At 40.3% G+C, this 25887-nt stretch overlaps 4 protein-coding genes across 8 annotated transcripts; 3 read left to right on the forward strand and 1 right to left on the reverse strand.

Moving 5' to 3' along the window:
* The first annotated feature begins 37 nt into the window (after positions 1 to 37).
* On the forward strand, positions 38 to 9203 carry lrp10 (low density lipoprotein receptor-related protein 10). Of its 3 annotated transcripts, none has more exons than XM_034857277.1 (10): positions 38 to 103; positions 1296 to 1476; positions 1589 to 1621; positions 2321 to 2465; positions 3029 to 3224; positions 3452 to 4006; positions 4136 to 4572; positions 5592 to 5786; positions 6307 to 6436; positions 7292 to 9203. In XM_034857277.1, the coding sequence occupies exons 2-10, from the start codon at positions 1428 to 1430 to the stop codon at positions 7937 to 7939; spliced, it is 2388 nt and encodes a 795-aa protein (XP_034713168.1). In that variant the 5' UTR covers positions 38 to 103; positions 1296 to 1427; the 3' UTR covers positions 7940 to 9203. The 3 variants fall into 3 exon arrangements, with proteins under 3 accessions (XP_034713168.1, XP_034713170.1, XP_034713171.1); XM_034857279.1 differs by having other exon boundaries at positions 3029 to 3222; positions 3456 to 4006; XM_034857280.1 differs by lacking the exon at positions 1589 to 1621.
* Positions 9204 to 9432: 229 nt separating this feature from the next.
* Positions 9433 to 14850, forward strand: LOC117935153 (leishmanolysin-like peptidase 2). The gene is made up of 15 exons (XM_034857293.1): positions 9433 to 9471; positions 10035 to 10464; positions 10555 to 10648; positions 11031 to 11082; positions 11216 to 11365; positions 11488 to 11613; positions 11816 to 11900; positions 12642 to 12787; positions 12859 to 13042; positions 13212 to 13281; positions 13394 to 13490; positions 13801 to 13899; positions 13998 to 14126; positions 14426 to 14535; positions 14622 to 14850. Exons 1-15 carry the CDS (start codon positions 9448 to 9450, stop codon positions 14818 to 14820), a joined length of 1995 nt encoding a protein of 664 aa, XP_034713184.1. The 5' UTR covers positions 9433 to 9447; the 3' UTR covers positions 14821 to 14850.
* A 2352-nt stretch (positions 14851 to 17202) lies between these two features.
* On the reverse strand, positions 17203 to 20403 carry LOC117935218 (uncharacterized protein DDB_G0292642-like). The gene is made up of 4 exons (XM_034857358.1): positions 20396 to 20403; positions 18470 to 18686; positions 18044 to 18214; positions 17203 to 17923 (listed from the first exon to the last, which is right to left on the reverse strand). The coding sequence occupies exons 1-4, from the start codon at positions 20401 to 20403 to the stop codon at positions 17468 to 17470; spliced, it is 852 nt and encodes a 283-aa protein (XP_034713249.1). The 3' UTR covers positions 17203 to 17467.
* Positions 19406 to 25882, forward strand: LOC117935147 (ubiquitin carboxyl-terminal hydrolase 48-like). 3 transcript variants are annotated; one of them, XM_034857281.1, is made up of 11 exons: positions 19406 to 19762; positions 21055 to 21185; positions 21270 to 21366; positions 22189 to 22304; positions 22422 to 22492; positions 23013 to 23138; positions 23237 to 23332; positions 23628 to 23756; positions 23849 to 23977; positions 24087 to 24162; positions 24318 to 25882. In XM_034857281.1, the coding sequence occupies exons 2-11, from the start codon at positions 21128 to 21130 to the stop codon at positions 25325 to 25327; spliced, it is 1908 nt and encodes a 635-aa protein (XP_034713172.1). In that variant the 5' UTR covers positions 19406 to 19762; positions 21055 to 21127; the 3' UTR covers positions 25328 to 25882. The 3 variants fall into 3 exon arrangements, with proteins under 3 accessions (XP_034713172.1, XP_034713174.1, XP_034713173.1); XM_034857282.1 differs by lacking the exon at positions 19406 to 19762 and having other exon boundaries at positions 21099 to 21185; positions 21239 to 21366; XM_034857283.1 differs by lacking the exons at positions 19406 to 19762; positions 23013 to 23138 and having other exon boundaries at positions 20843 to 21185.
* The last annotated feature ends 5 nt before the right edge of the window (positions 25883 to 25887 follow it).

The following is a 25887-nucleotide window of genomic DNA, read 5'->3' on the forward strand; positions in this document are numbered from 1 at the left end:
GTGAATGAAACAAACTGAACAATTAGGCCCCGCCCCTCCTGTCATGAGCTAAAATGTACGGAAGTAGATTAGAATTTATCAACAAGAAAGGCCGACAGACATGGTAACGTACGCGGCTCTAGTCCTTTTTTTAAATCATTTTATTAGGTTGTTACCTCTTCTCACCTACATGTTGTGATTTATTTAGTTACTTAAAGCATCCGTGTCCTGCTTGTAAACGTGTTGTTGTGGTGTCGCCTCCTAGAAAAAGCGTCTAAACGAAGACAGAAGTCAGTTAGCTGTTAGCTCGTCGGGAAGCTAACGTTAGCTATTAAAGCTGGCGAGCAGCTTCCCCCTCCTCCTCCTTCAAACCGAAACTATCCCTTTAACGTTATCTCAGGACAATATATGTACTTGTAGGGCACTCAATTATGTATTTATTGACAAGTACTCGACATCCTAATAGCTTTACTTTATTGGTAATAACAGAAATACTTTGAAACTATTTGTGTGTCGAGGATATCGCCTCTGAAATGCTAGCGTTCAGGCGTCATTGTTGAGAAGATACGGGAAGGAAGTGGGTGTGTGGGTGTGTGAGAACAGTGTTCAAGATCCAAATAACGTCAAGAGGCATGTATTGTTTTCCTGCCCGGACATATGTTATTAATATTACTGTATATATCAATGCTCAGTCACGTTTTGTGGCCAGATGTATTACCCTTGAGTAAAATAGTTTCGACTCGGTCAGATAAACCTCGTTAAGTAGAAGCGCTTTTAAAAGCTAAAACCAACTGCCACAAAAAAAGGATGTTTACAAAATGAATAAACAGTAAGATAAGAACCCTTACACCGAGGTCTTATAATCGACATTAGCAACTGAGAAGTTAGTTATTTTTTATAATGCAGACAAACTTACCAACACATATAATAAAAGGTCGCTACTTGGTGTCTGTGTATTGATGCAGTATTGCCACTGAGAATATCACGATACGATGCTGTATCGATTTGTTTCTTCCAACCCTATTAACACCTAGTTACGATCATAGAAGACTGAGAAAGCAGCACATATAACGTGATAAGCTTTTTTGTTGTTGAAATAACTACTTAAATGATTAATTCATCATTATGTTGACAATTGATTTTCTACCAATCAATTAATCAACATAACACTTAACCCCTAATCATGACTTTCAATGAACTGTTTTGCTGTGCTGGCGGGCTTCTTTATTGCCACGGCAGTCGAGTAATAACATTATGAGGCTGTTTTATGGTTGACAACCAAATTAACACGCATCTTCTCTTCTTTCACTTTACAGATGAAGTCTTCATGAACAAGCCTCCAAAAATGGCGCTTCTCTGACATCTTCTTTTGTTTGTTTTTTTTTACCTTTTTCAAGTCTTCAGTTTTAATATAGTTTCCAACATTTTAGCGGAGAAGCATTACGACAATGACCGTCACTTACAACCTCTGTGCCCTCCTAGTTTTCACCGTAACAGGTGAGTGAATACACATTGTTCAGTGTGTTTACTGTGTAGCATTTATGATCGGACAACCTGGGTGATTAAACACCTGTCTGACTCATTCTGTTTTTGCTCAATTTATCTGCAGCATGCAGCCATTTTAAGCCTGCTCTATGCTCTGGTAAGGAGACAAACTAGTCAGCACTTTATCTCTTGTTGTGACCTAGATGAGATTTTATCACATTCTTTGTTAAATACTTCTCTCTAACCTACCATAAGCAGGTCATATTGACCAGTACTTCTTTATTGTTATTGTTCCACATATCTTCTCCAAGCACTTATTTTAAACTGTATTGTGATAACATTAAGCTGAATTGGTGTAATGAAATTAAGGTTTAAAGGTGTTTTAAGCAATGTTACACATGTTTTAGGCTACAATATTGGTTTTCACATACAGCAAACATCTCACTATCCGCAAGGTGCCTGTCCCCAGAACACAATGTGATAAAACACGGTCTCTGTAGACAGCCCAGGGTCTACAAACAGCAACAAAAACAATCCTGCACCACCAAGTATACACAAACCATGTTCCAGCTTTCCAGCCAATAACCAACAAAGATTTGGGGCTGGGTGTTAGCGTGCAGAAGCACAGAAGGGAGTAGGAGGGGCAAGCTAGTCTAATTTTGTTTGAAAATATCGTCAACAAGAAGTAACGTCACCCAAAATCGCTTAGAGAACCTTTTTAAGCAAAAATAGTTACGTTGCTGACATTTTCTTCAACACCTCACAGTTTAACGGCAATACTTTTAAGCTTCAAAAAGAAGAACTGTGGAAAAGTGTTTCTTCTTAACCTTTGTTCTTCTGTCTTGCTGTTTTTCAGCCCACTGTGGGCATTCCCTCCAAGTCTTAGACAGTGATGTGGGAGAGATCACGAGTTCTGCTTACCACAGCTGGTCCTACCGCTTCGGCTCTACCTACGACTGCTGGATCATCAAGGGTTCGGAAGGAGAACCTATTGTTCTCAGGTAAAGGCACTGAAGGAATTTAAAATATCAGATGCAATTATTTGCTGTAAGTCAGATGTCCTCTTTGATAACAATACACTCAATTGAACAGAATTCAATGTAAATATGACAGCGACATGTGCTGTGCAAAGTATTAAATGTCTTTACTACATAGAAAATATTAAGGACCCTGATCTTGCTCGATCATGTTCTGTGGTTGGGGTGTAATGTTGTGAATGGCCTAGGAGTGGGCAGTATTAATAAAAACCAATTGAGAAAATGTTTTTTTGAGAAAATATGGCTAATGCAGCAACAACGATATCTGCCAGATGAACAAAGTTGATTACATTTATTACCGAGTCATGTAAACATCCCATATTGCCATTCAATGATTGGCAGCATGTCCAAATACACTTAGCGTTTGAAGAAAAAAACTAGCGTTGTGTGGCTAATGCAGATCATATTTTGTCTTACCTGTTTTGTTGCAGAAATGCTGCTCCTTCACTGGTATTTATGCAAGAAATGTTGTTCACTAATTCTACTCTAAATCCTATTTTTTTCTTTTTCTTTTTTTTTTTTTAAAGCTTTTCACAGTTTTCAGTACGGTGTAGGAAGGAATGGGTGTCTATAAAATCGTCTTTTGACAGCGAGCCGCTTGTGCTTTGTGGCTCCAAATTGCCGCAACCAATGGAGTTCCCAGGGGGAAATATTACAGTGATGCACCACTTCCTTCCGCATCTGTTCCCTGTGTCATCTTTTCTGTTGAACTACGCTAGAGGTATGATAGCATGGTGTTTTTTTTCTTTCTTAACATCTTTTTTTTAAACATTTTTGCAGTCTTCATCTGCCTTTTCAAGGAAAGAATCAACGTGTATCACATAGAGTATTTGTAGTTTTGGAAATAAGTACAACAGTATTACATTTTGGCTTTGCATTTTTGTTGCAAGTTTCAGTTCTTTTCAGAATTTAATTCCTCTTTTCATATGTTTTATCCCTTCTGTACACACCCAGACTCTGGTAAATGCCCAGAAACATCCTTTGAGTGTCTGGGGGGTCGCTGCCTTCCTCTCTCTTGGCGCTGTAATGGCCAGGTGGAGTGTCTTGGGGAAAGTGCTGGTCTCGGCACCGATGAACAGGGCTGTGATGCAGAAGTGGGGACCACAGAACCCCCAAAGTACAGCAGCACAATGGCAGGGGAGGAGAAGAACCCGTATTGGGACCCAGATAGACATTATGTTGCAGATTCTGAGTCTGATCTGTGGGCGCTGCTGAAGGAGAGGGAGGAGGTGGAGGCCCAGGTGGATAAAGAGCAGTCTCAATCTCACAGAGAACTCATTGTGACGCCCACTCCCATTGAGTGGCCCTGCGGAGGGCTCCTCCAGACCTTCTATGGGACCTTCTCCCCTCCAGCCATCCAGGGCCCCGCGCTGTTCTGTGTCTGGACTCTGGACCCTCAGGACTCGAGGCCACTAAGGCTAGACCTGCAGCAGCTGGTGCTGGGACCTGGGGATAGACTCACTGTGTACAACAGAGAGCAAGGCAAAGGAGAAATTATTAAAATTGTGAGTTTCTTTAACTAAGAGAAATTTATCCAAACCTTTATTTGTTTAGTCTACATAATAACTCTTTTTAAAAATGTTATTTTAAAAGCGCTTTTGGTAACATGATGTGCCCTTTCTGCATCTTGACAGATCACCAGTGTCTCTAATTACAAATCAGTCCAAGTTGAATCCCATACTGGCCTGCTTTCAATGACATACGAGACTCTTCCTGGTTCGGAGGGGAGCGGCTTTAATGCAACGTTCCATGTTGGGACCTACTGCCCCCCTTGGGAGGGCCGGTGTGGAGGAGCAGCGGGAGGTTGCTTTACCCAGGAGCAACGCTGCGACGGGAAATGGGATTGTCCAGAAACAGGAAAGGACGAGGAGGGTTGCAGGGGCTGCAGTCTGAACCAGTTTGCCTGCGGACTGGCAGGACAGAAAGCGGTGGCATCCAGTCACTTTGCTGGCAGACCGGTGTGCTACCCAGTAACCGAGAGATGTAACTACCAGCTGTACTGTGCCGATGGCAGCGACGAGAGGGACTGCACCGTGTGTCAGCCAGGGACCTTTCATTGTGACAGCGACAGGTTAGTGTCTGTGAAAGACTGAAAACCTTTTATATCTCTCTGGCTCAGACACGACCGCTGTCTCATTTTTGATCTGTCCCTTGACCTTGGGAACAGCAGTTAGAAACAATCTCACCCTCGGGTCCATTAGAAGCTGTTCTAGAGCATTGGATCGTATCACACAGTCTTCATCAGCAGATTGAGTTTGCTCACTTGTTGTTGAACTGTAAGTGTTCAAACTTTCAAACCACTAAGACTTCGCATCCAATTTAGCTTAGAAGTTAATGATTGAGGCTTAATGTTGGAAGCAGCGGCTGACAAAGCAAAGTTGTTTCTCGTCAAGGTCCATTTAGTGGCTGTTCAGCTGTTATTGTTTTTTTAGATAGATAGTTTTGCCAAATGAGCTTAACTGATTTGTGTCAGGTTAGTTAAGTATCAGTGCTAGGTGTGTCTTGGTGACAACACTAGTGTGTGAGTCAGGAGGGCGGGTAGAAATGTGACCATACGAGTGTTGGATGCCTTAAATTCTGTGTATATTGTTGGTTAAGGTTTGCGTTGAATTTTGTAAAATGAATATTATCTTGGTGTGTTTTTTTTAACTGTGCTCTTCACTGCGTATTCAGCTTGTTGAAGTGTTGCAATTGTTCCAAATATAAGCACTGAAAAAATGCCTTATTCCATTTTTAGTGTAGTGTTGGATTCAGCGTATTAAATGTATACCTAATTTGTATATGACCCATTTAAAGCAAATATAACACAAAAGCAGAACTTTACAATATAAAAACTATTAGAGACACCATCTCCCCTCCAATGTTTGAATTACTCCATGTATTGGATAAGACATATTGTTTCAACTCTTACATTCGCCTATAAAATGATTAATTTCAATATCTAATCATGTGCGTTTGGGCTGGTTTACAATTGTGGTTTATGATGCTTTATAACGCACGCCTCAATATGCAACTTCATGTGAAACTAAATCTCTCCCCTGAGTTATTCCTGGTCACTAACACACAAACGGCCCATTGTTCCGTCTGCAGGTGTGTGTTTGAGAGCTGGCGCTGTGACGGCCAGGTGGACTGTAAGGACGGAACAGACGAGCTCAACTGCACGGTCATCCTGCCCCGCAAGGTCATCACCGCGGCAACAGTGGGCAGCCTCGTCTGTGGGCTTCTGCTGGTTATTGCCATGGGCTGCACCTGTAAACTGTACTCGCTCAGGACCAGGGAGTACAGGTAACTGTTTTGAAGTCCAGTTATGCTGTAATGTATTTGTTGATTTTAGCAACTATCAAGCTTTTTGCTTTGCAGACCTGAAGGCTATTGAAATATAATTTTGCTCATTTGGAGCAGCAGAGTAGGGATTTCTTGTGACGTACACATTCCAGAATATCTCACAACAACACAGCCAGTACAATCCATACTCAAATTTTATTTAACTGTCAACTGTCCCACCTGCAATTTATCCCCGCCAAAGAAGGTTATGTCGTATGTTCTCTTTATAATTGTTATTAAACATTTAACTATTTCCAGCCACTTTATAAAGTGACAACTATCCTATAACAAAAACGATGTGTGGTGGTAGATGTTCGTGGTAATGTAAAAGGTAGATATAAAAGATAAATACATGTTTCATCTGACTATATTCTGTGTAAATCTTTCAAGGGCTTCCCAACCAAAACCAACATTGGCTGACCGTTGAAAGCTGTGTGTGTCTGTGTGAATGCATCTTACTTTGTCTGTTTGTGTCTGGCAGCTTGTTTGCGCCCATCAGCCGCCAGGAAGCGGAACTGATCCAGCAGCAGGCTCCTCCATCCTACGGTCAGCTGATTGCACAGGGCATCATCCCCCCAGTGGAGGACTTCCCCACAGAAAACCCCAATGAGGTGAGAGGAAAGAGCATAACACAAACTAGAACTGCAGGGATGCACTGTTTTTTTTTTTTTTTTCTTTTTTACTGGTCCATGGTCATTTCAGTTGATACTTTTAGAGTTCCTGATGTGGTCTAGACTAGAGCAACCTGTCAAGTACTACAGCTTGCAACATTTCGGGCATATTCTTTTGACATTGGCTCAGACACTCCTAGTTTTTACATATTTCTATGTATTTTTAAGTGATTTCCTGATGCTGTTACCATTTGTACAGTTTGTCATCTTTAACCTCACTGTCCAGTCTTTAACCCAGGACACTGACACAGACTTATTTAGTGGCACCAAACAGTACCATAAAACCCTACTATTGTGGGAGTCAAACACTTAATTTTAAGTTTAAGAGAATGTGTCAGTGTTAAATCTCCATGTCTCATCCCTCAAGACTTCAGCAACGCAAAGCACACTGTAATCTAGTAGCCCTGGTTAGCTGTCTTTAAGACATGCACTCCACTTTAGCCTCCATATAAATCCCCAGCAGATAAATCCCCAGCAGGCTGTGGGCTGAAGTTGGAATAGCGTTAAGATAGAGCTAATGTGCTGTTACTATTCAGGTTTGACAGGTGCTTTATTATGAATTGGTGAGGACATCTGAGGTAGTGGAGACGGAGGAATTAAGTGCAAAAAACCGAGCCAGCTCTAATGGGATTTGGCCGAGCTATCTACTTGTTTTCTAAACTTGGATGGATCTATACTGTGTTTGATATTTCAAATGATTGTATACCATTTTAAGGATATAGAGCAAGAGTTGTAGAAGGTGTTTTAACAGATTTTGCTCTTTTCCACTCTTTCTTCACACCTTCTCCTTGTCAGACCTCGTCACTTTCTCTGAGGGGAATCCTCCAGCTCCTCCGTCAGGACGCTGCCAACTCCCCACACCGCAGACGCAGGCCCCGATTTATCCGCCGGGCTGTTCGTCGCATGAGGAGGTGGGGTCTCATCCCTAGACATACGTCCAGGCCGAGTCAGGTGTCTGGCTCCAACCAACAGCAGTCAGACGCCGCTCCCTCTGGCCAGGAACCGGCTCACTCCACTCCCACCAGCTCCTCGTCGGCTGTGGAGGCGGTCAACCAGCCAGTGCGTCAGAAACTTGGCTTGTTGGCGCAGTCAGAGCAACAGCAGCAGCAGGAAGCACCGTCTCCTCTACTGCCGCTGCCACTGCCGCCTGCTACTTCCCCACCCCCACCTCCGTATGCTCCCCCAGCTCCAAGCCCCGTGTCTCCCCACACTCCTCCTGTCCCTGTCCCCCCGAGCAGCCCATCTCTGGCCTCCATCTTCCACACGCTGGGCCTGAGTATCTCCCTCTTCAGAGCCTCGCCCTCTTCCTCCTCCACCAACTCCATGCCCCTCTCCGCCTCTCCTTCTTTCTCATCCTCCTCTTCCGCTTCAGATGACGAGGTACTGCTTATCCCCCTGTCTGAAGATACCACTTCAGAGGATGATGTGCCCATGCTCACCTGAATGACTTCCTCACCAACACAGTATCCCACACCCCTCCTTTATCTCCTTTACTCACAACTGAAACCCAGTCTTTCCACATTTGTTTGAACTTAAGCACAGGAGTGGCCCACTCACCTGCACTGTGCAAGTCTGGTGCCTTTTGAAATTGCTTTGAGTGGGAAATGATGACATATGGAATTAAATGTTTGACCTTTTTTTTTTTTTTTTAAGACCTCCTTAAGAAAGTTTAAGTTTTAGGTGAAAAGCATGGCTGTTGTATGTTTGACACTAGGTGTAGGTGAGTATTGGATGTACACTTACCTAATGCTAGGCTGCACATCGAAGGTGAACATTTGCACAGAAGAATCTTCCCTATCCAGAAACCGAGGCTAAATGATTAGAGTTTTTAGATAACATGATGGAAAATGTTGTGTTTGAATGACTGCAACTGTGTGTATATATTTGCATTTTAGTCTTATATTGACAGTGGAGTTAGTTTGCAGATGTGGATTATCTCCACATACTTGTGCAACTTGCATCCAGTCTCCAGCCAGTTATATTATCTGTGATAATTATATCACAGATAATTTTAAAAAGAAGAATATTTTACCCTATTTAAGTGCCTTTTTGAGGAGTTTCCCACAGATGGTTCCACCAACACCAAAACACACAAAGGCACATGTTTTCTCTCATCATAGCGTGCATTGACACATCAGTAGCTTTGTTAAAAGGTGAAAAAAACGCATGTACTCTGCAAGCTGGCAATAACTTATTGGGACCCCTATTTTAGTTGGTTGCAACATAACCGTGTGTTTTGAGTAGACACTTATGTACATTTCCCAAGTAAATGTATGTAATCTACAAAAGCAAGTGTCAAAAGACAATCTCTTTGGTGCCTGATTTTAGGATGTGTGTCTGTAGTGTGCATGGGAAGATGAGGCGCCCTAGTGATTAAAGGGGCCCCTAAATTCATAAAATAACCTCAACTTGAATCTTCAACCCTTGAGGGGAATCGATTGCATTCTGCTACGTTTTGACAAAACAGACTTGTGGTGTGCCATTTTTATTATTGTACATAAATGGTGTTTTTATTTCAGAGTTGCTTTTCTTTTTCTTTTCTCTTCAGTTCAGTTTTGCTTTGTTGAATGTATGTGGAATAGACGGAAGTTTGAAATTTGCAATGTAATGAGGTAAATGAGAGAGAGAGTGATTTTATGGTTTATTAGGGTCAACTTCACTGTATATAAGTAAACATGTGGCTGAGATTAAACAATTTGCACTTTTAGCTGTTGGGTATTCTGTTTATATGTGTGAGAGAGTGGGTGAGGTGAGTGAAGCCACCTGACACCTCAGTAACAGATGACAGTCGTTGCATTGTGCTTTGTATTCAAAAGTATCATGGAGATACACAGACTCCCAAGAGAGTTCTTCAGTGTTGTTCTTAAAGAAAGACAGAAGTTCAGATCGTCACTCCGGTGTGCTGAATAAAAAGCGAATACAGAGAAAATGAAGCTGTTTTCCTTTGAGCAATGAGACTACGTGGTGATGGCAAGGTAATTATGATGAATACTTATGACTTATTAATGTTTCAAGAAAGATTGGTGAAGCTGACATCCGGATTATATGTAACAGCTCCTCTAGGACCTGCGTGGGCTTATTCCTCAGCATGCCATTTAAAGTTTCAGCTGAGAGACAAAGATCTGCACGTTATAACCTTTTGATTTGGACAACAATAGAAAATTGTGTGGGTGGGGCAAAGTTTTGGCCAAAATTGTAGAAATACTGAGGTTGTGAGTCCTGATTCCCCAAAAATCATATTTATATTCTAAGTTTTATTTGGCAACTTCAAGGTTTAAACGCTTCCTTCACACTACTGTTATACAGTTCTTTTAGGTCACTAAACTCTCATTTCCAGAGCAAAAGCCACACAAGACGTGATGTCATTGTCCTCAGCATTTGCTGCATTCTATCCAAATAGGCTACTTTACAAAATATAATGCATGTATTTATGATTACAAACAAAGTTGCTTTGATTGAACATATTATTCAGCTTAGCAGAGCTCCTCATCCAAATTGTCTTATAACTACTTATCATCCTTGTGTAACCTTGAAATAGGTCTCCGCTATAATTATGGTTTTACCTCCATCACAGAGCCTCTGGGTGGGGATGTTGGTGGTAGTGGTGGTGGTTGAGCTCCCTGGAGCTCTGCAGAAGTGCATCTTTGACAAGGTTCAGGCTCAGGCCAGGGTGGTCCGAGCTGCACCCATCCACCCAGACAGCCCACCCAACGTGCCCATACTTGGAGCCCAGGCCAGAACCTCTGGCCAAAAAACCAATCATCCAGGACAGAGGGCATCATCTCTGCGTGGCCAGACACAGAGGAGAAGCCTGAGAAAGACGGCCCTGCCCACTACTGCCTCTCCACAGCCAATCAGGATCAAGACCTGGATTCAGACAGAGAGCAATGACCTATCCGAGGCTGAGAAAGAGAGGCTGAAAGCAGCGGTGGAGGAGGCTGTGAGGATTGTGTCTTCTTTACTATCAGGTCACACACACGCACACACACGCACACGCACGCACACGCACACGCACACACACACACAGGCTAACATGTACTTTCAAACTGTTCCCATAGTGAACAGAGTATTGGGGCCCTTGCTGCTCAGCAGAGACATCAATAAATACTGCAAGTTTATCTGGAGGAATGCCAGTACTGCTAACTACAACAGGTGTGTACAATGTTTGTACGTTATCTTTAAGATGATCTTCTTTACAGTGATCACTTATAACAGGTTGGTGAGATTTAGTTTCATGATGATACAGTTTATCCAAAGGAACAGAAATTCTTTTTTACAAATCAGATATACAACTTTATTAAATTATTGAAAATCATGTTAACATTACTTTGTGCTACAACATGAACATCACCAGAATCAAAGGAAACAAGGCAATGTGAATATCAGCACTTAAAGTTTTGCTAAAAGACATTGGGGATGTATAGTAGGTTTTTATTTGATCGCCCATATTTTTCCCTTTCACTAAGCATTTTTGAATAAAGGAGACATGAATGAATAAAAACAAATTTAAAAAGCTGCAGTTTTTTTCATTCAGGTGTGGTCGAGCCAACAACAACTACAGATCTGAGACTTGTCTGGATGTGACGGCAAGTATCAGTCTAAATCTTTTTTTTTTTTTTTTTTTACTGCATTCCTGTGGTAAACCTATACAGCATGTACCTGTACTTAAACTCCAGTACCAAATATGTCAAGCATTGTTTGCTGTCCCATTCTCAACAGATCCCAGATGATCATCTGGATGGATGTGATATATACGCGGAGGCTGATTCACCTCACAGGACTGAGCTCCGTCCTAAAGGGGCTGGACTCCCCGACACCGACTTCCTCCTGTACCTCCACACGCAGGCCACTGACAAGTGCAGAGCAGAGGTGAAAAAGACCCTCTGAAAACATCTTTTATATTCAAACATACCTAAGAAGTGTTGTATGTTAAATAGTTTCACTGCTGTGACTTTCCTCATACTACCCTCTGTGTCCTCTCTACCTCTCAGCCTAATGTGCTGGCCTACGCTGTCCACTGTCAGACGGACACCCATGGGCGACCTGTGGCCGGGGTGGTCGTCATCTGCAGGGACAGTCTGACAGGAGCCACGTACAGCCACCAGGCTATTGTACAGGTGCAATTAATAATATTCCTTTTTTTTTTACATGCAGTTTATTAAAATGTTGTCTGTTTAAAATGTGTCTTAAGAATGAAAGATGAACCCAAATATAACAAATAATGGCACTTTGGGCATATAGGAAGTGTTGTCCCTGACAAGTAGCCGCAGGATGAAAAAGATGGTTCATAATGAGGGTGTGTGCTCTTCTGTTTTCCAGACTGTCATCCATGAGCTATTTCATGCACTTGGTTTCTCTAAAGAGCTCTTCCAGACCTGGAGAGACTGTTCATCCAATTCTCAAGGTTTTTAAACACATTTTGATATTTCTATGTCACTGTTTCAAACTTTTAATACTGTATGTGGTATTACATTACTATATGGTAGTGTGCAATTGGCAAATTTGTTGTGTTGTTCGTGGCATTGTGTAATTTAGCTTAATGTAAGAAAGTGTAAAATGATTCTGGGACAGCTGAATCTATTTGTAGCTTGTGCGTTTATTGTTGTAAAAAACAAAACAATGACAGTGATAACTTTAAAACCCCATTAACTTAGAGGCTTTTGTCACATCAGATCCCTTTTATTTAAATAGCCCAATATCACAAATCACAAGTCTGGCTCAAGAGGCTTTACATTGTGCACAACATACGAGCCTCGCTTCAATTTTGACTTACTTTTCTTTTACTTTTATATTTTGAGATCAAGAATCTCTTTTGCAACAGTGGAAGAAAACAAAAGTTAGAGACAAAAACACTGAAAATCAAAAACAAGTTACAGAATACAGATGTAATTTTAGATTAAATTTAGATTAACACATTACAGTCCAACAGTTAAATACAATCTGGGAAATCAAAGTACAAAAAAAAATACACAACAATAAAAAAGAGAGGAATAAACATTTAAAAAACAGTTGATGCATCCCAGCCAAATCCTATGTAATATCTGGACTAAAATAAGGATGCATTGAGTCTACTACACATTAAAGATCATATGTGCAGTGGTTAGAAAATGGTTCTTCTAATGTGTTTTTCTGAGTCGTCCTGCAGTGGGTGCTGGCTGTTCTCCTCGAGGAAAAGTGAGTCACTCTGATGGATCGGGCCAGATGAGGATTTTCACCCCATCCCTCATTTCCGCCTTGCAGAAGCACCTGGCATCCCCGGACCCTGAGCTAGGGGGGCCACTAGAGAACCTGGTACTGAGCAGCTCCAACGTAACCCTTTTTCAGATTCATCACGCGCTCTGTTTAACACTTTCTTTCTTCAGGGGGTTGCTCCAGGCAGAGTGTCCTCTCACTGGGAGTCCCGGGTCCTACAGGGCTCCATTATGGCACCGGTGCTGGGGGACTCAACCACAGTCCGGATCGACCCGGTCACCTTGGCTGCATTACAGGATACCGGCTGGTACACTGTTGACCTGAACCAGGCACAGAGTCTAGTCTGGGGAGATGGTGAGGAAAGATGGAGATATTAAATCTAAACATATAAATACATGTAAAATCTGCATGGTCGTTTTCATAAAAGAACAAAGCGATTACAAGAAAGTAGACACACACCAGCTATAGTTGTGATTTAATTCAATCAGCCTGATAAGAGAAGTTCAATGTGTTTTTTTAATAGGTGGAGGAGCTACGTTTGGTTCCCTGTCAACCTGTCAAAACACGTCTTCATCTTTTTTCTGCACCGGCAGGTAGATTTATAATAACATATTCTACACAACCAACGTATGTCTCTTAAGATGTCACTTTTTCTCTTCATCCTAAATTTCCAGCCCTAAAGTTTGCAGTATTCTCTCTTCTCAGTGGATTTGGGTGTCATTATCTTCACCTCCACAAGGGGGAGTGCCAGACTGATCAATACCTGGAGGGATGTCGAGTGTACAAACCCCTCAAGAATGGAGTAAGTTTTATTACCTCTTATGTGATTTCCCTTAAAATCATGTTCACCAAACTATATATCCTTCAGCTTCAAGAATAAAATAAATATCTTTACATTGACAGAACTATAAATTTCAAATTTTATTATTTTTGATATACAGTCTTTACATCCTTGCTCGACACTGGACTTTTCAATTGTCCAGTTCTGTGAAGCAGGAATATAAAGTGAATTCTATTTCTTGTGCCTGCCATTGTAGTGCGTGACACCTTGTTGCCATTGCACATTACACCACATTTTTATCTTTTTACTTCTTTCTTCATTTGTTCTTCAGAGTGAATGTTGGATAGAGAAAAATGGCGGAGATGAAGACTGGAGAGGGGAGATCTTTGGTGTTCACAGCCGTTGCTTCTTCTCCAGCCTGACCAGACAGGTGGGTTTGTGTGTGCATGTACTATTTGAATAATGCCACCTGTGTTTTTCCTTTTGTTTAACATTAAGTTCTTCATTCTCCACTTGTCTTTCTTTTAGAACCAGACGGAGCTCAGCGGCTCTGTGGAGGGATGTTGTTACAGACACAGGTGTACTGGCCTGAACCGGTACCAAATCCAGGTATCTGGCTCTGAATGGATGGACTGTCCAGCAGGGGACAATATTCAGGTAACATGACTCAGCAACTTATGTAACTGCAGTATCAATCAGTTAAGGAATAAAACAATGAATACTCACATAGGGAGTAAAGTACCAACTATACTGTGGTTTGATGACTGAAATAATACCTTTTAGATCGAGAAGATTCAGTGTCCTTTAAAAACAAGCTCTTTAATAATTTATAACAACTGATGTGACAGTGATATACTGATGTTTGATGTTTGCTACATGCAGCATCAAACTGAACCCAGTTCTCAATTGAATTGAATCATATTATGTATTCTGTCTTTGCCATTTTTAACGGCCAGATAAAAGGATACCAGGGTTTAGTTCACTGCCCTGACAGGAGGTTATGTGTGTACGCTGACATTACCCCCCCATCAGACATTCTCACTACATTTCCTGCTTCTATTTCAAGGCAAGTATCACGATAAATATGCAACCCTTTTGATTTTTTAGTAACCTGTAGCTCATACTAACCTTACTTTATTACCTTTTGGTCAGTGATCCGTATGAGACTTTAACTGCAGTCCAGACCGGGAGCTGGTCGCCCCTCAGACTCCCTGCAGAGCTCCATGTAGTCCCGGCGCTCGGGGTCTTTGCTGCTGTGTGTCTCCTGGCTGCAGCCCTGCTGTCTTTGAGGAAATGTTGTTCCTGCAAGGTCAGGATCCACACTGCCCCAGAGGATCCCACTGATCTGTAGCAAACACTACCTTTTAAAATGTTAAGTATAAACTTGAATTTTGATGGCTTTTTTTTTCAGGCTAAATGATCATTTTATTGTGAAAGAGAAGTAAATCATTCAAAATAATGGTAAATTTTATTTAGAATTTATCATGGACATTTTTTGCAGTGGACAATCAATAATAAAATGTAAACTAAGTATAAACCAACTATAAATTGATATAATCTAAAAATAAACCAACACTTATTATTTTAAAAATAGCTGTATTTTTTATGTTGTATTTTCTACATTTTACCAGCTAAATGTAATTGCAATTAGCTGAAATTAAAACTGTAATTGCTAATAATTTGATAGGGTGTAATAGTAACAACTTTGTAAATGTTGTAAATGTCAAAAATATTTTAAGAGTAATAATAAGGTTTCTAAATAGTGTCTGGAATCTAAACAAACTTTTTGTAAAAAGCTTTTTTTCACTTTGTTGACATAGACCTTCTAATTAGTAACAGTATCAGTAGCCCAATACATGACCTTGATTAATGAATTGACATTCACACTTTACAGTCCAAAACATCGTACCTCCTTTTCATGTACAATTTCAAAGTCAGCCAGAAGGTAACAGAGTAGGGCCACAATTTAAAAAATATGTTCCTGGTTGATTGGAGTCGTAGCATTACATTAGTCCAGGGGTCCCCAAACTTTTTCCAGTGAGGGCCACATAACTTTTCCCTTCTCTGATGGGGGGCCAGTGTCAGTTTCTAACAGAAAAAGTGTGACAATCGCAGGGGTCCCTAAATGTAATCATTTATTGTTTTCCAGAAAACATGCTGACACTCCAGCGCACCACACATATCCAAATATTAATAACCCTTTCTGAGATCAAATAACCCTCTCTGGGTTCTTCACAGAATAAAATAACGCAGAAAATGTCATTGCCATTATTCTGTTCAGGGGGGGTCACGTTCACGTTCTATGATTGGGGTATGGGTGGCCATAAGGGTAAAAACGTGCTGGGGCAAAGTGAGGTCGTAGTAGCATTTTTTCCCCGTCTCTGGTATTGGTCAGGGGGCCGGGTCAAATGTGGAGGCGGGCCGTGTGTGGCCCGCGGGCCGTAGTTTGGGGACCCTTGCATTAGTCCAATAATTTATTAACAACACAGTTTACAGGGTAGTACGATATTAACACCTTTAAACATATATTGATGAAGTATTTACTTAGTGTCGACAGATCCATTTATTTTACTTCCTCTGCCACAGGAAAAGAGTACACCACTAGGACAGATTTTGAGTGATGAACTGGTCTTACAACATTCCCGCTTTAGTTTCAGGCAGACAAAACAGAACTCCACGTGACAGTTGTTTTGTCGGCTGTGTTCCACCTTCATGCCGCATGTAGGACAGACTTGGACAGAGGGGCAGTCGGTGACGCCCTCCAACACGGGCAGACTGATGGTCTACAAATAGGCTACCAACAATAAATAAAATAAAAAAATTAAAAACATTTTGAGCAACAGCGCAAGGCTCCCATACTGGTTTGCTTTAGGCTTTTGAAGATATATTGCATTATAGGCCTTCAAGGAAATTGTGTTTTAATGTCATGAGATACCTCGTCCAGCTGCCTAGGACACCAAAGTGTGAGAGAGTCCGGAGTGACAGCGTTGCTGCAGGACATCTCTGCTTTGAGACAGTCATCGTCATCACACATGGGATCCAAGTCGTTCCTCCTCTTGACAAACTTCAGGGTGCTATCTAGAGGGTTGTACTTCTTCTCCACCTGTTCCTGTCAACAAATGTGATATAAACTTACACTTTATCCCAGATAACAGACTTAATATCATGACCATCATTAAGCTACTATTTGAGACATGGGTTTTCATGTAAGAACCAGGTGAGTGGGACCATAAATATAATTTATATCTACTGATGGGACATTCTGAACCCTAACATTGCCAAAAATATAGTATAACAATACACAGTTTGACAATTTGTAAAACATCTATTTCATATTTTGATTTTTTTATTGGAGTCATTTTAGAGAAAAAGTTGACAAATGAGAGGTAGGCGTATGTTTCTTTAATTTTTAAAGGATGAAAGTGAAAATATTTTTGTTCTTTGTGTACGGGCCAAGGGCGAAGTACAAGATGATCAACCTATAAAAAGACTGTGTTTAGCTCAATACAGATATCCACATACAGGTATCCAACTTCTAAACCTAGGACATCTGCAAAAAACTGAATTTTCAGCTACACTACTTGTTTTTCTATATGTAAAATATTTTATATTTTGAATATTATATTGCATGTTAATACATGTTAGTATTTTGCTGTTGTTTAACCCTGTCCGTACAATAAATGTATTCACATATACTGTATGTGCTTGTTAGACATTAAATTGACATTCTGCATTAATGTAAAGAGAAACTTTATTGAGTGATGCAGTTATTAATGATGTACTATGAACAGTCAACACCTTCAGTGGCAACATTACAAGCAATGCATATACATTATGAGAATATGCATCAGATATTTTAATGCTCACTATGGAATGAACAAATAAGCCGAGTGTTGCAAAGAATCCTAAAATAGAACATTAAAATCAAACTAACAGTACAGTGTGACAGAAGAAGGCGGTAAGCTACATTGAGTAGGCTAGTGAATGTGTGCAGACTCTTATTTTCTGCGCCACACAGGTATGGAGGTTTGTCTGGGAGCCACACCGTCACTGCAGGGGATGAAGTAAGAGCTCGTCTTCAGGCACTCAGGTTTGAGTTTCAGGCACACGAAGCAGAACTCGATATGACAGCGAGGACAGATTATGTTCTTACAGCCCGTTCTGTCATGCTCCACTCTCTGACCACAGGTGGGACAGGCCCGGATGGAGGGACATGCATCGACCCCCTTCACCTGAGGGAGGGCGGTGGTCTTGCAGTTCTTGAGGAGCTCGAGGTCGTGGTTGGTGCAGCCGTCGTTGTCGCAGCGGTCAGACCGAGGTCCTGAACCTTTCCACTGCCTGTGACACTGCCAGCAGAACTGGTAGGTCTTCTTCTGATCAGCTGTGCATATGGGGCACCGCACACACAGGTTGGACAGATCCTTCCTCTCCACTCTCGTTTTGCACTTTGGGCACTGTATGTGGAAAACAGTACAGGGAAATATTGGACCGAAAAGTAGACACAATATTTGGAAATCAGTGCCCTTTGTTTGAAATATTTAGTAAAACAACTAAAAAAACACTGGACCACTTACTGGCTGAATTTCACAGTATTCTGCAGCAGCCAGGCGAGCCATGGTCTCTTCAAAGTGCTCCATTTCCTCGACAGACAAGTCAGCCAGTCTGCGCACCTCCTGGTACGACCACAGTTTATTACACTGTGTGGTCTCTTCCACCACTGCAGGGCATCTGAATTTGTAATTACCCTTAAACAAGAAAGAGGACAGGCCGTTTAGGTTACATAACATAATTGGGTTTCTGCAAAACCTTTTTTTTTCTCAGTTTTGTGGAGAGAGGAAAAAAGGAAGGGAGGACAGGTATACTAATAATAAAAACAAAAGAATAAGAAAAATAAGAAATATGAACAAAACCACAGGGCTCACAAGACTGGTTGGCTTTAGGCTTTATATTGCATTATGTATAGGCCTACAAAAAAATTGTGTTTTAATGATATGAGATACCTCGTCCAGCTGCACGCGACACCAACGTGTGAGAAAGTCCGGAGGGAAAGCATGTCCACAGGACATCTCTGCTTTGAGACAGTCATCATCATCATCATTATCATCCCACATTGGATCCAAGTCGTTCCTCCTCTCGACAAACTTCAGGGTGCTATCCAGAGGGTTGTCCTTCTTCTCCACCTGTTCCTGTCCCCGAAAAAGTTTGGCATTAGGATTTCTGACAAATGTGATATAAACTTACACTTTATCCCAGATAGTAGACTTGGGCTGAATCCCAATCCTTCGTCTTACCCCTACCCCTTCCCCTAGATTTTGTGCGTTCACGCGGGACCTAGTGGTGTCCCAATTGTTAGGGGTAGGGGATAGACCGAGGGGTGTATGGCCCTAGAAACTGGTTAGGATTTCTAAACAGATTTTAGACATTTATTGGCGATGTACATCTAAGAGAAATACATTCACAAGAAGTTTAGGTAACTGCGTAAAAGGCTATCTGCATACCTGTCTGTTCAGATTTGACTGAGTTAACCTGTTATTAATAGGTTGAAAACATTTAAACTAAAGATAGCCTTGGCAAAATATCCTACTGTTGATAAGACATAATAATAATCCATCAGCGTGACTGAGCCACTGTAAAGACATAAATTCCCTGAGTCACTCAGGGAATTTCCAGCTGCTTATGTTTACTAGAGGCTTTTACAGAAAAAACACTGTTCTAAATAACACCTTGTTAAATGAGTTACCAATTTACTTTAGGCTAATTCTATTTACCCAAGTAATTGCTACTCGAAAGTTATTTTGCACACCTAGGCCTATTTCTAACCTATTAAAGAATTAATGAAGAGTTTGACCAATACTCATGGAAAAGACACAATCAAATATCCAATTTTTATTTATGAGAAGAAACCAATTAAGTGAATGAAAACACTTTTCTTTAAAATGGTTTATTTTAACAGTAGATGTATAAGTTAATAAGGAAGGAAGTTATGTCTTACCTTGGAATCCCAGTTTGTCTCCAGGTGATTTTTAGGACTTCCTTTTATTATTGTGCTCAACCGGAAACACAACCACCACACGTGGAATTAGGCAGCTCTAGAGGATGTTTTACATTAAATTCAACACTCGGGGTCTATATGGAATTTCAGCTGCGAGTCTCGGGCTTTATGCGTTCATTTCTTTGTCTTCGTCTCTCTGTCTTCCTGTCTCTGTCTTCCTGTCTCTGTCTTCCTCCTTCAACCTCTTGCTGCTATCGAAAGTGAAAGAAGATTGCGGGAGTGCGTCGGGTAATCAGACGAGGTGAGTATTTTCGTGTTTTCCCTCCCATGTAACAAACAGTCACCGTGTGTAACCGGACCTGATGAGTTAGATAAAGTGTAGGTGTGGCTGCAACTTCACATTGAGTTTCTTTTTCTTCTTATTTTATTTTAGGTTATTTTTGTCATTTTTAAAATGTGTTTTGGAGGCGCGGGGTAGTGGGGGATTGAGAGGCTGCATGGGTTTCCATAACACCCAAACACAACAGCTGCGTTCAATGCCTACTTCTTGTGTTTAATGAACTAAGCTCGATCTGCTTTCATGTTGTGATTTTTTTCATATGTTGTGCTAATATAAATTAGAGTTATTAAGTTTTAAGCAGTGGTGAAAGAAGTATTGAGATATTTACCTGAAGTGAAAGTAGCAGTACCACAGTTTAAAAATACTCCATGACAAGTAAAAGTCCTGTATTTCTAATTTAAAGAAGAAGTACAAACTCAACTCAACTATATGTTATATAACACTTTACACAAAACACAGATGATCCAAAGTGCTTTACAACACACACAGATCATCTTATAACAGAGATACTTAAAGTTTGAAAAGCAAAAGTAGGCTACTTGTTATGGACCAAATTGGCCCCCGATTGATGGAAAATTGAATTATTATCATCACTGGTCCATCGATGTGTAAGAAGCTTGTTTATTGTTCTGTCTAGTTGATGTGGAGCTAATGTAACATTTATATAATACTGCACTTTTAAGATCTGAATCTGACAAGCAAACAGCAATTACAGCTGTCAGATAAATGGAGTAAAAGTGCAATATTTCTCAGTAAAATGTAATAGAGTGGAAGTGGCAAAAATTGAAATAATTACTTACACATTAAATTATTTACTTACTCAAGTAAATGTAGGCTACTTTTTATTTCCACCACTGTGTCAAGGTAGTTGATATTTCTATAAGTCTGTCTCTATTTAACAGTCAAATTAACCACCTGCAGATGGTGAGAAATGTTATCTTAATAAAAATTAACTGGTGCTTTCACAATATTCTTATTATTTTTACATTTATAAACTATTTCTACATTAGAAGTATACTTTTAAAATAAAATAACCCTTCATTATCAGCTTAGCTAACAAAATAGTATCAAAGTATGTGTAAGTCCTGTCCTTTGGCTGTTTATAACATTCAGTGTTGTTCTTTTGTAGATTATGATGCATGTTCTACCTGGTCAATCAGTGTGTGTTTATAGAAATACCAAATTGCAGCCTTAACGTTTGTCCCTGCTTGCTGTCTCTTTACTTCCGCTGTACCATCTATCTGCTCCAACAGGCAGAATCCATGCATCTGAAAAAAACCTTCAAACGTCTAAAAATGTCAACACCCTTTTTTGAAAGATATCAATATGAATCATGACCTAGTGGAAATGTTCAGAGAGACACTAGACAGCTTCACCATCTCGGGTACGTGACATGAAGTGAGACTGCTGAAGAATGCTGCTTCACATGTTTCTGAGTTTTATGATAATGTGTCTGTTATGTTTTTAGATTACCATGGCCTGAACAGTCCAGGTCTCACATGCTATTTGAACAGCGTGCTTCAGGTGCTTTTCATGACCGAGGACTTCCGGGCGGCTGTGAAACGGTTGGTAACGTCATTTTTGCAATGGTTGTCTTTATATTTTTAGACAGGTCAGCTCAAATGAAAATGGACAAAGGGGTTTCCTTAGCTCTTGTCAGTATATTAAAGGAATAGTTTGACACTTTGGAATGCTTTCTCGCTGAGAGTTACGTGAAAAGATTGTTATCACTCTCATGTTTGTACGGTAAACATGAAGCCAGCAGCTTCTTAGCTTAGCATAAAGACTGGAAGCAGTGGACAAAAAATTAAGTGTAGCATATTTCCCAAGCACATTTCAAGCTATTCCTTTAAGACAGATTAATTGGAAAAGAAATCTTAAAGTGCTCATTTTAAGCTTTTTGGCCTTTTTCCCTTTCCCTTATTGTGTTATATTCTTTTTTGTGTATGTTACAGCTTTACAAAGTAAAAAAGCCCCAATTCCACCCCAAAGAGACTTACCATCTCCCAGAGAAAACTTTGTTCACAAATTGCTCCAAACAGCTGCATTGTAGTCCAGCCTTTACTTCTGTGACAAACGTGTGTCAATTTGTAACACACGTTATAATGCTTGCCTAGTACTCTCACACTCTGCTTCTGACTGGCTAGTAGTCCTTACCTAGCCACTGGGAATGTGCGACTCTCAACAAAGATGGAACAGAGGTGAGATGCCTCACTCTAGCTAAAACGGGGAGCTCAACACACAGGGTGAAAAGAGGAGCTTCAGCAATGTGAAATATAACAAAAATTAACAGATGAATGAAAATGAGCATAATATGAGCAATTTAAGATAGGATATGAAATGTGCCAAGTGTAGTAAAGGCAGATAATCTGCTCACTGTGCCACAGATGCTGCAGTGAAGATTCAACAACCATTGACAAACAGCTGAGAAGACTTTTTGTTGTTCTCCAGAGAAGTACGGCCAGAACGCATAACGTCCTAAACAAACTGGGGATCACGAACGGTAAGCTTAGATTTGAGACATCACACTGCTGCTGTAGTTGTAGGTTGTGTGTTGATATCCTGCAGAGAGGCTGAATATATGTCATAATGACATATTTGTCCTCACTTCTTCTTTCAGTATATGAGCAACGTGATGCTGCAGAGTATTTGGAGAGGATCCTGTGTCGGACCAGTCCGGAGTCAGCCAAGGTATACGGATACTGTAGCATGGGATTTGTATAACTAATGACATACATGCTATATAAAGTCTGTCATTAGAACATTAATAGTCTTCTGTTAATGATATATAGCGTCATTTTACTCTTATTTTGTTTAGTGCAACTTATTATTTTCATTCTGGATTAATCTGCTTGATATCTTAATGACCACTTCATTAATTGTAGGGGTGCACAATATATCGTATTTTTATCATCCTTGGGATACCAATTGGTGCAATAAACACATCACAAGGGCTGCGACATATAGCAAAAGACACCTAGAGATTTTTTATGTTAATTTAAAGAGAATATCAGTAGATGACTGCACTAATAACTGCAGTAATATCGGGATATCATACAATGTTCTGCATATTTTCCTCATTATGTGGAACATATTGTCATATTGATTAAGTGGTTTGAGAGGAGAGTATTTGATACTAAAAAAACAATCAGACTCTTTAATTACCAGTCTGAATGGATGTATTGACCCTGTGATGTATCTTTATGTCTAGATATTTAAGGGAGAGCTGAATCACAAGACCGAATGCCTCAAGTGCAAAGGGAGGAACGATTCCACGAGCTCTTTTTGGTATCTGCCACTTGGAGTGGAAGTTTCGCTCCCTCAAACCTACAGCGTGGTACTCTGCATTCCTTTAACAAGATTAAGAGATGTGTGTTTTTCAAAAATATATAAGAAAAGATACATGCAGGGTGACGATATATACTATGTTTACAGGAAGAAGGGTTAAAAGCATTCTTCAAGGGAGAAAAGGTCTGCGGTGACAACAAGATGTTCTGCAACCGATGCAAAAAAAAGCGAGATGCAGTCTTGGTGAGTGTTCCTTTAAATTAAGTTCCTTTTTATAGTCTTATATTAAAACTTGCATAACACTTCTCATAAGTCTACTGTAGATGACAATGTATATACAAAGATGATATAAATCCAATTTATATATAACCCTGTACTGTCTAATACATTTCCATTCATTTCCACTGCCCCTGTAAAGCTATGGACAGTATTACAGCTAATGTCTTAACCCTGATTTAGATCATGTGAAGCCTCAAGCATGATGGCCAACTTTGTCACTGTCTTTAGTCGATGCAGTTGTTTTCACAATGTGTTCTAGGGATGTGAGATAACACACAATCCAGAAATTCTGACGCTCCTGCTGAAAAGATTCAGCTTTGACTACAAGCGCAGGTGTTTTGTCAAGCTTCACTGCAACGTGGACGTCCCCCAAACTTTACACATAAAGGTGTGTTTCTACAGTATATGCACTTATAATTATGCCAACATGTTTGAACATTTTTTAAATGTAGTGACTTTGTTGTGTTTCCCTCTCTTCAGAGTTGCCAATACGACCTCTACGCTATAGTTAACCACTTTGGTAATCTAAGTGGAGGCCATTATACTGCACATATCAAATCTTTTGAAACTCACGTGTGGTATCACTTCAATGACGACATTGTTAACAGGGTAAGGAGGCAAATATTAGCTATTAACGAGTTTCACAGTTTCACAAACATTGTGCAGTTTAACAACATGAAATTTAACATTCACTGTGATATTATTTTGTATTCTGCAGGTCAAACAGCCACTGTTTGGGGCTGGAGACAAGCCTTTAAGGTCTTTTACAGCTTACCTCCTCATGTACAGGAAGGGTAAGTTTGAAAATGTACAGCATTCACTTCTCAATTTGTTGGTTTTGGTCTTAAGGCTAAGATGATGAAAGTTGTAAGTCTCAACATTTCTGATGGTTTTTCATTGTTTAAAAAAAATTAATAATTATTGTTAACCTCCCTTTTTCTCTTCAAAGTGAGCAAAGACTTTGAAAAAATTGATGAAGGCAACCGGGAGGCTCTCTGCCTACATTCAGATGTTGAGGCTGAAATAAGACATGATGAGGCAGTGAGAGGAGATGCTCTCGTTCCTCATCATCAAATGAAAGATGAAAGATGCAACAGCGGCGGAAAGATTAAGCATTTGAATGACAAGATATTAAAGATCTGTGCTGATACCGTTTTGAAGAAACCTACCAACCTTTCTGGGGAACTGGAAAAACAGCCTAGCCAGAGAGCAACATGTGTGAGGACACATAAAGAGAGTTTTCCTTATACAGACACTGGAGCAGATGGAGACAGTTTGCAAACAAAAAGGACACATTTTGAAATGCCAAAAAAAAATGGAGGACCAAAAAGTCACGAGCCAATCAGACAGCAATTTGATACAAACTCAGAGGAGCACATGCGGAATCGGAAAACCAAAGGGAGCCCCACAACACACCAGTTAGGCTGTGTGTCAGAGCAAAACCCTTCATCCCCACATAAAAGACTATCCTGGAAAACACAGAACAATATTGTTGCAGAAACTATAACAAGTATGACTGACAGTACAAGAAATAGCACCAAACCCGCAGAAACTACAGTTGTAAAATACAAAAAGGCAGCAGTAGCAGAGTTCAAAACAGAAGGATTTAGTCCTAAACCGAAAAGAGGCGTTGGTGTGAGTGCAAAAATGTGTGATGCTGATATGAATTCATTTCATGTTTCCTCCAATGGCTACTCTTCTTCTTCTATTCCATACTTGGCAGGGAACTTGCAAGACCAGTTTAAATTGAAAGAACTAACAGGGTATAACTATCCACCAAACCTATGCGGAAAACCAACCAGTTCAAAGAGGGTCAAGGAGAGAATGTACCATGCAGACAGCAGCTGCAAACAGCACACCAAACTAACTGTGAAAAAGGTAGAAGAAACTGCCAGTCCTAGAGAGAGAAAAAAGGCTCCAAAGAGCAGGGACAACAAAAAAAAAGAGCCATGGAAGTAAAGAATATCAGACTGAGAAATAGCTAAAGGAATGTTAAAAATGTGTCATCATGTATGTAGGATACTTTTTTGGATATTAAACAACTTATCCAGTATTAATATGTCATCATCAATGTTTTTGTTTTGTGTTATTTTGGGATCACCTGAACTTATAGAGGGTACTACAGTTTCTCCTGGGCCTCTGCACATTTTGTTCTGCATGAAAAGTCAGAGCGGTCTGCATATTTTCACTTTTCTACACCTACATGGGCAAAAACTGCTTGATTTTTAAGCTCTGCAACAACAATTTGTAAAACATCTGTTTGATATTTGGAGTTTTTCAATAGAGTAATTTTAGAGCAAAAGTTGACAAATGAAAGGTTAGTGTATGTTTCTTTAATTTTTATAGGATGAAAGTGAAAATATTTTTCTTCTTTGTGTATGTGCCAAGGAGCGAGTTCAAGATGATCAACCTATGAAAAGACTGTCTTTTGAATATTATATTGCATGTTAATAAAACACGTTAGTATTTTGCCGTTGTTTAACCCTGTCCATACAATAAATGTATTCAGATACATGTGC

The sequence above is a fragment of the Etheostoma cragini genome, chromosome 19 (genome assembly GCF_013103735.1).
Source record: "Etheostoma cragini isolate CJK2018 chromosome 19, CSU_Ecrag_1.0, whole genome shotgun sequence".
NCBI classification, from domain to species: domain Eukaryota; kingdom Metazoa; phylum Chordata; class Actinopteri; order Perciformes; family Percidae; genus Etheostoma; species Etheostoma cragini.